The 9,089-nt window shown below is 45.5% G+C and overlaps 1 protein-coding gene across 1 annotated transcript; it reads left to right on the top strand.

The window, feature by feature from the left end:
* The first annotated feature begins 209 nt into the window (after positions 1 to 209).
* On the top strand, positions 210 to 8,815 carry H3-3A (H3.3 histone A). Its single transcript, XM_028111606.2, has 4 exons — positions 210 to 313; positions 1,781 to 1,931; positions 3,125 to 3,278; positions 8,370 to 8,815. The coding sequence occupies exons 2-4, from the start codon at positions 1,804 to 1,806 to the stop codon at positions 8,496 to 8,498; spliced, it is 411 nt and encodes a 136-aa protein (XP_027967407.1). The 5' UTR covers positions 210 to 313; positions 1,781 to 1,803; the 3' UTR covers positions 8,499 to 8,815.
* The last annotated feature ends 274 nt before the right edge of the window (positions 8,816 to 9,089 follow it).

Here is a 9,089-nt window from a genome sequence, read left to right as displayed (position 1 = left end):
ACACTCGGCGCGAGGAGGCCGGGGGGAGGGAGCGGGCGGCGCGCGGGGGAGGGGCGAGCGCGCGCCAGCGAACGGGCGCGCGGGGGGAGGGGAGGGGGCGGGGCGTGAGCGGGGGCTGGGGGCGGGGCCGAGCCTTCCCTCCATTGTGTGTGATTGGCTGGCGCGCGGCGCGGGGGCGGGGCGGCGTGTGTTGGGGGATAGCCTCGGTGTCAGCCATCTTTCAATTGTGTTCGCAGCCGCCGCCGCGCCGCCGTCGCTCGCCAACGCCAGCGCCGCCTCTAGCTCGCCGAGCTCCAGCCCAAGGAGAAGGGGGGTAAGTTTCCCCGGCCGCCCGCCTCCCCGGGACCGAGCCCCGCTCGCCGCCCGCCGCGGGGCCGGGCCCCGGCGCTGCGGGGACGGCCCCGCGGCCCCCGCGGGCTTGGCCCGCAAACTTTTTGGCCCCGAAATGGAGGTGAGGAGCGAGTTTCCCTCGGCCCGAGGCGGCGGCGGCGGCGGCGGCGGCGGCGGCTCTCCCCCGTCTCTCGCCGCCTCAGCCCAACAGCAGCCACCGCCGCGGCGCCGAGCCGCTCTCCCTCCTCCCCGCGCCCCGGGCTCCCCTTTCTTCGGCGAAATCCCGCCCGCCGCCCCTTCCCGGGACCCCAGACCCTCACCACGACCCGCGCGGGCCCCTTAACTGCCGCCCCCAGGCCCCGGGCCGCGGTTTTCGGGCGGGAAAGGGCTGGAAATCGCCGCCGCTTCCCACCCCGGGGTAACTCGCTTTTTGCTGCCTCCCCACAGTTGTTGCTAAGCTTCACCATCTTGTCTCTCTTCTCTGGTCACCGACCATATTTTCTCCCCCGTTTCTCTCTTCCCCGTTTCACAAACGGGGGAACGTTTTTCGCAGAGGGACATTTTTCTCTCCTTTTTTGGAGAAGCGGAAACTTGATGCATTTGAAATGCAAAAAAACTTTTGCATTTTGGAGGGCGGCACGTGGCAGGGGATCGGGGCATTTTGGAGCGTTTTGGTGTGTGGTGCGTCCGGGAGGCAGCGGATCGGCGGCGCGATTGTTTCCATTTTGCTGGGGTCTGGGAGCCGCGCGGGGGGCGGCGGGCGGGCTGCGGGCCGGGCCCGAAAGTTTCCGCGGGCCGAGCGGCCGGGCTGCGGGCGCTCGGGTGATGTCGCCGAGGAGCCCCCGCGGGCCGGACGCGGGGACGGGGCTTTGTGGACGGCCCTCCGCGGGAGCTTTCGGCCCCGCCGGCCCTCGAGAGCTGTAGAGACGCGGACCCAGGGCTGCTGGCCGATATTTACGGAGATCTGTGCGCTGCCAGGCGCACTGGGGGGCAGCCGCGGGGGGAGCGGGGGGGGGCGAAAACCTTTTTTTTTGTTGTTTTGTTTTTTAATGCCGATATTTGACTCGACCCTTCTGTGGTTTGTGGCTTCGTTGTTTTGACTTGTTCGTGGATCGGGTGTTTACAGACATACCTAGTTTCTGCTTTAATTAAAGAAATTGAAGCAGAGGCTGTTAGGGGTCTTTTTGTTTTGCCGTTTGTCGCTCAGATTTGGCATTTTGAGAGATGATTGGCGTTAATGCTAGCAATCTTGTAGTTCTACAGTTTGTTTCAAGAAGTCCTATTGGGGTGGTAGACGTAATCTGCACCCTTTAGAATTATTACATTACGGACTTTTTTTTTTGTACTGGTCATAATTTCCAGGTTTTCGGGCGTGGGGGTGATGGTAGTGGCAGGAAAACTTGGATGTTTGGTAGTTGCATATATGATGTTTGTTTTTTAATGCTGGTAGGTAAGTAAGGGAGTTTCTGTACCATGGCTCGTACAAAGCAGACTGCCCGCAAATCGACCGGTGGTAAAGCACCGAGGAAGCAACTGGCTACAAAAGCCGCTCGCAAGAGTGCGCCCTCTACTGGAGGGGTGAAGAAACCTCATCGTTACAGGTATTTAAAAAAAAAAAAAAGAGGAAATAGTGGGACAAAGTCTGTCCAAGGAAGCAGTATTTATGTAATATAACGCTAAGATGTATGATAAGCACACTTTTTCCTTTAGGGAAGCTGGTGTCTTTCCTCTTTTGAATATTTACTAATCCTTGAAAAATATATATATAAAATTTAGTGTTGGGTTTTATTGGAATATTTTATTTTGAAACTGCCCAGAGGCCAGAGGAGACAAATTGAATCACTAATAACGTTCATGGGATAGAGTGGCGTTTTATTCAGTTTGTTACATTAGTAATATGTGTTTTTTAAATAGTAAAGTGTTTTTAAAATACATTTCTGAGGACACTGTCACTTTGGGTAAAATGACAAATTTTAACATTAATTTTATTTTACCAGTAACCAAAATGGGGGATGTCTTGTTTGCGTAAAGTTCTCACCCCTCATTTATTTGAATTGGTTTATTTCCTCCTCTTAGCACAGTGGGTTTTGAACTACCCTGAGCAGTGTTGTTAAGGGCATCTGCCATTAGAGGGCAGAAGTTGTCCATACTTAGCCTCTGCAAATGATTTTATAGTTACTCTAAAATAAAAGCTCATTCGATGGAAGAAAATAAGTCAGACTTGAGGTACATTTTTTCCCACAGTTACTTAGTAAAAAACAAAAAAGTGGAAGATGCACTGCACAGTCATAAGTGTTCAAATTCAATCATCCCTGAGGGAGGAGCAGTAGTCAAAGTAAAGATACTCTGGGGAATCAAACTTAAATAGACCACAAGAGTAGTTCAAATGCGGCTCATTGGGTGGTGTTGGTAGGGCTTTTAGAAGAATTGAGGGTGCGGGTGGGAAGGAGTATGGTGCCAAGTGGAGAAGTCTGAATGGGGACTTTTATTAGTGGCCTAACACCCTCCCAAGTAATAACAGAAGTTACTGCCACATCTGTGTTATAGATGAAGGAGATGAACGGGACTTGAATAAACTCCCTGCCAAGATTCTACTTTAATACCATACTTTTTGCTTTAAAGGTATTGTCGTTACTCTTGATAGACTTGAATATTCACATCATAAATTCATAAGTGAAATTTTATACAGATGCTAAAGGTTAGAAGATGAGTGGTTTATTTTTTGGAAAATGACTGCATGTTTTTTATATGGTGACCCTTTACTTAATGTGGGTTTTTTATTGTTTTTTTTAAGGCCTGGTACTGTGGCACTCCGTGAAATTAGACGTTATCAGAAGTCCACCGAACTTCTGATCCGCAAACTTCCTTTCCAGCGTCTGGTGCGAGAAATTGCTCAGGACTTCAAAACAGATCTGCGCTTCCAGAGCGCGGCTATTGGTGCTTTGCAGGTAAAATGGCTGGTGGGAAAGGCTCTGTAAGAGGTGGCCACCCTGCTGCTACCGAGAACAATTCTAAATCTTTACTTGTGCTTACATAATTTAATTGTCTGGAGCCTGTAAGGTGGATGATACCTTTGCATCACCGTTGAGATGGCAGAAAGGTTAAGTTGCTCAAGGTCATAGACACAGAAATGTCATTTGAACCCACTTGGGTCACGGAGTCCTAATTTGAACCCATTTGATTCCAAAACCTAGTGCGCATTTCTGTATACCATTTTTAAATTTTAAACGTTGCTTTGAGAACAATGCTCAAGGGGGAAAAGAACCCTCTTGTTCATCTCTGGGTGCAGAGACATGTAATGCCCCTAATGTGACATTATAGAGACATGGGACTAAAGGTCTGTGTTGGTGATCAGCTTTAAGCAGTGACTGGCCACTCTAAAAGGGTGTAGAATGAATGTCTTACTCACTCTGAAGAGGCAGGTGCAAGCAGAGAGCGCATAATGTCTGGGTTGGGAATAGGCTGTACTGAAGAACTGTAAATTGTGGTAAAAGAAGCACAGGGTGGTTAGGATTGGATGGGCGAGAGGAAGACAAGGTGTGCTTAAGGATTATACTGTACATGTTAAGGGACGGGGATTTCAGGACTTGTAGTTAGCTAAAGAGGATTATGGATTTCCACTTAAATGGGAAACTGTTGAGTTTAATCTTAGCACCAGGGCATCAGAACTCTGAGAAATAGTTTGAGGTGGTTGTGTATCTGAAATACTGTGTTTTGCACCAAGATTAAAACTTGAAATGCCCACAAAGAAGATACTTCATTAGGTGTAAGGGTATAATTAAATTAGTCGGGAAAGTGTAACCTATTTTATAGTGTTTGGCATTCTTCAGATGAGTGAATCTCAAAACGTGGTTAAGACGCTCCGACAGAGCGTGCGGTTGGGAGTGATTCAAAATGCAGATTGCTAGGTACCGCCGACCTGGATCACAATCTCTGGTGGGGAGGGTCCACCATCTGCATATACTCCATGGGGGGATTTTCCAGGCTGCTGTTGCCGAGCCGAGCCTTTGCTTTATATGTGAGGGAGATTTGATAGGTGGATTCTCTACTGAAGTGTAATTGGTTGAACTGTTTCTATGGTTAGTCTGAGCTTCATTTGATTGGTGGATTCCAGGAGTGGGCTTCCATTAGATTCTCAGTGAATGGAAATTGCTGAAATTTCAAACTACTAAAATCTTCCAGTGCTGTGACTTAAAACTGTTTTCTCTTTTTTTTAAAGTTTTTTTTTTAAGATTTTATTTATTTATTTATTTATTTATTTATTTTATTTGAGACAGAATGAGAGAGAGAGAGAGAGAGAGAGCAATGAGAGGGGGGAGGGTCGGAGGGAGAAGCAGACTCCCCGCCGAGCAGGGAGCCCGATGCGGGACCCGATCCCGGGACTCCTGGATCATGACCTGAGCCGAAGGCAGTCGCTCAACCAACTGAGCCACCCAGGCGCCTACTGTTTTCTCTTTTAATCATTGATTGTCTTGAGGTCTCATGGATTACTACAATTGCAAATCACATTTTACCCACTGTATTGTTAACTACAGAGACATCACTGAGCTTGACGGGCATTTGATTCAGAGCTGCTAGTTCTGTTTTATAGTTAGCCCAACTCTGCTTCAAGAACACATTAGTCTTGGGAGTCCCACATGTTTGAGCTCACCTGTCAGTGGTAGGGCCTTGTAAATTGAAATGACTAAACAATCTGGGTAGAAGACTACTGTCTTTTTACATCATGTCTAAACTCCCATTGTCCCTGTGACTCAGGGGTGTGTCTTACATTATTAAGTGTGGTTGTGTTGGTTTTAAGCAAAATGTTTGCCTCTGCTGCCTGTGGTACTTTAGCAGTTAGTTCTTTACTGGAAAGTGGAATCTTTGATTCAGTTTTTTGTGTGTTTTTGTATACGTACTCTTCAGGTCTCTTAAAGACCTGGAGATGGAGAATTTGCTAATGGAAATAAAGTAATAGAAGAGAGCGGTTAAAACAAAATGCCAGAGGTTGCTGTGTTTCTGGCTTTGGAATCACACAGTTGACAAGTTTCCTGACAGCGCTAAATGAGAAGGGCGGTGGTGCAGGAGCAGGGTAGGGAGATAGTCTGGCTCTGCCTGGAGATACTCGGGAGTTGACAAACTTCAGATTTAATCTTTGCCTTTAACGTCTGAGAGTTTGGACTAAGGTATCCCTGTGTTAAAAATACAGACCTCTGTGTTTTGAAATGGTGGAAGAACCAGACCTTGAATATACTCAAGATGCTGTAAATGAGTCTTTCCTTCCAGTTGTGAGATGTTTTTTCTTTGGCCATCATCTCAAAATGATGTTTGTTGGGTGTACATTTACGTGGCAGTCTTTAATTCCCATTACAGCCTTAATGTTTAGGAGACCTTAGGGCCTGTGGGACAGAATTAGAAATAAGGTCATGGTCCAATCCCCTGGGAGTATCCAAGAGCCGACCAGACATGAACCTGTAAAACCAGTGTTAACCGGTTTCTAAGACAGCAGTAAGAGCCCCACATGCCCCTTCGGACCAGGACTAGGGTGCCTAGATCCTACCACTTTTTTTTTTTTTTTTTTAAGATTCTATTTATTCAAGACAAAGAGATACAGAGAGAGAGCACGAGCAGAGGGAGAAGCAGGCTCCTCACTGAGCTGTGAGCCAAACGTGGGGCTCGATCCCAGAACCCTGGGATCATGACCTGAGCCAAAGGCAGATGCTTAACCGTCTGAGCCAGCCAGGCACCCCAAGATCCTACCACTCTTAAGTGGTCTCAAAGTCACAGGGCCTGGGGTGCCTGGGTGGCTCAGTTGGTTAAGTGTCTGCCTTCGGCTCAGGTCATTGATCCCAGGTTCCTGGGATTGGGCCCCACATCGGGCTCCCTGCTCGGCGGGAAGCCTGCTTCTCCCTCTCCCACTCCCCCTGCTTGTGTTCCCTCTCTCTCTGTGTCAAATAAATAAATAAGATCTTTAAAAAAAAAAATCACAGGGCCTGTTGTTGGCTTGTCCATATAGTGGCTCATAGTGCTTGGTTTGGCAAAAGCATTCCAGATGTGCATCATCGTGAGATGATGTTGGGTGGAACAAAATTAAACTGGTATCTTTCCTGAGGAGCGTCAGTTGTAGTATCTGATGTGCATTATGAACCCCTTAGAGCAGGCTACGGTATGCCATGTTTTCCAAACTTTTTACCCATTTCTTAGAATATCCTAAGAATGAATCCCTGGATAAGGTCTTTGGCTTTTAATACATTTCTTTGGAATGTTTGCATGGAAATGATGCAAAGTTAAATAGGATTAGATTTTTAAAAATAAATACTTGTTGGTCATCATGAGACTATTAAGTAACTTACATTAAAAGGTGGCTGGTGTACAGGGCCCGTGAGTACCAAGGAATTAGGAGGAGTTCACGGCTACCTGCACTTAGGAGCCAGGGCTAAGAGAAACGCTCTCTCTCCTGCACGGAAGTCTTGAGCTAGGCTTTAATGGGTAAATAAGATTTGAACTCTTAACAAATGCAGGAGAAAAACATGTAGGGGGTGGTAAAATTTGGATGACACAAATTTTTATAGAAGAGAGGCATGCGGCAAAAAAGATGAAGGTATAAATGTGCAGAAAGTAATTTTTCCATACGATGAACTAATGTAAATCATTTGAATTAATTGTTGCTCTGTTAATGCTTTGAAAAGCAAATCTGGCTGTTCCCATCTACATATAAATCTCAGGAGTTTTATTGCAAAATCATGTTTGTGAAAAGCAAATCTGCCTGTTCCCATCTACATATCTTTTTCTTTAAATTTTTTTTGTTACTAACCATACGTTACATCATTAGTTTGTGATGCCCATCTACATATCTTGTGTATCATGTAGCATATGTGGCTTTAATTGCTCAAGTATTTAGTGTGTTATCATTGCCTAAAGATGCCAAAATGGAAAGTTGTTATTAGGGCAAAAATAGCAACTATAAAAATCTGTTTTTTCTGAGTATCTTGAACAGAGAAGTAACTTCCCTATAGAGGAGGAGACAGGGCCAAATAACCTCTCACTTGATGCTCCGCCTCCAGTAGAACAGCTCAGCTGATGCCTGGGCTGGTAACACAGATTCTTCGTTCCAGAATGAGTGAGCAGATGTTCCAGCTTCAACTAAAGGATGCTTCAGCTTTGCACAGCTGTAAGATAGACAAACGATTGAGTTAAGAGTTAATTCTAAGTAGAAGCTCCTCTTTTTCCTTTCCCCGTGCCAGATGTCCGGGAACAGCCCCTATGGCTGGCGCTTGGTGAGCGCTGGTGGGGATAGGAGGATGCCTTCAAGGAATCTTGAAGTGGAATGGGAAAAACCAGAGGGATTGATATTAATACTAGAGGGTAAAAGGTCATTACAGATTGGGATGCACAGGGGAAGGTACACCTGGGAGGGGGCACATCTAGGCCAAATAGGTCAAAGTCTGTCAGTAAGACACTGATCTAGTGTGTTCTGGGACCCATAGTCCTCTCGTGTGATCAGACTGAGGTTTCAAAGGAAAGGTAGACGGGGACTGTGTGATGGGAGCCAGTGGTCAGCTATTTTGGATTATTGGCGAGGCAGGGGTTCAAGCAGATACTGGAGTGTGACTGGGGTTCAGACCAGGGAGGACCCTGGCAAGGAGGAGGGAGTATTAGTTTGGATTGGATATATGATTCCATTTATCATTGAAAGGATAAGGGAGGATCTTCAAGCTTAAATGGGATTTCTTGAATTAAGTTAGATCTACTTTTAAGACATTTCAGTTTATAAGAAATCACATGTTAAACTTTAGGAAAGTCAGAACTTTCTTAGTGATGAAGTAATTTGACTTCTGTGTAATTGGATAAAGATTTCCAAACTTGAGCTTTTCTCTGTTCATCACCATCTGCGGGACAAAGCTGAAAGGCCGTTTCCGTGGAAGCATTCAGCTAAACAGTCAACATCACCTGAAGTAGGTTTTCAAAGGGTTCAGAAACCCACGTCATTTTCACCAATGCAGATACATCTTAAATGTTGGTTCTAACACCATTAATAGCTTTTTCTCGTTCCTTCGCAGGAGGCAAGCGAGGCCTATCTGGTGGGCCTCTTTGAAGACACCAACCTGTGTGCTATCCATGCCAAACGTGTCACAATTATGCCAAAAGACATCCAGCTAGCGCGCCGCATACGTGGAGAACGTGCTTAAGAATCCACTATGATGGAAAACATTTCATTCTTTAAAAAAAAAAAAAAAATTTCTCTTCTTCCTGTTATTGGTAGTTCTGAACGTTAGATATTTTTTTTCCATGGGGTCAAAAGGTACCTAAGTATATGATTGCAAGTGGAAAAATAGGGGACAGAAATCAGGTATTGGCAGGTTTTCCATTGTCATTTGTGTGTGAATTTTTAATATAAATGCGGGGACATAAAGCATTAATGCAAGTCAAAATGTTTCAGTGAACACGTTTCAGCAGTTCAACTTTATAACAATTATAAATAAACCTGTTAAATTTTTCTGGACAATGCCAGCATTTGGATTTTTTTAAAACAAGTAAATTTCTTATTGACGGCAACTAAATGGTGTTTGTAGCATTTTTATCATACAGTAGATCCATCCATTCGCTGTACTTTTCTAACTGAGTTGTCCTACATGCAAGTACATGTTTTTAATGTTGTCTGTCTTCTGTGCTGTTCCTGTAAGTTTGCTATTAAAATACATTAAACTATACCTGCTTTTGGTCTTTATTATCCACCTTAGCCGTAGAGTTAAGCCACTTGATGATAGCCATATTAAAAA

Source organism: Eumetopias jubatus, unplaced genomic scaffold, assembly GCF_037043125.1.
Source record: "Eumetopias jubatus isolate StellerSeaLion01/CBP00866 unplaced genomic scaffold, mEumJub1_p1.0 scaffold_12, whole genome shotgun sequence".
Taxonomy (NCBI): domain Eukaryota; kingdom Metazoa; phylum Chordata; class Mammalia; order Carnivora; family Otariidae; genus Eumetopias; species Eumetopias jubatus.
This window is presented reverse-complemented; position numbering and strand designations above follow the sequence as displayed.

Bases quoted from the DNA above. Each gene is read 5' to 3' on its own strand.
- H3-3A (XM_028111606.2), top strand. From the start codon at position 1,804: ATGGCTCGTACAAAGCAGACTGCCCGCAAATCGACCGGTGGTAAAGCA. The intron at 1,932-3,124 runs GTATTTAAAAAA...GTTTTTTTTAAG, and splicing joins AAGAAACCTCATCGTTACAG to GCCTGGTACTGTGGCACTCC. The intron at 3,279-8,369 runs GTAAAATGGCTG...GTTCCTTCGCAG, and splicing joins CGGCTATTGGTGCTTTGCAG to GAGGCAAGCGAGGCCTATCT.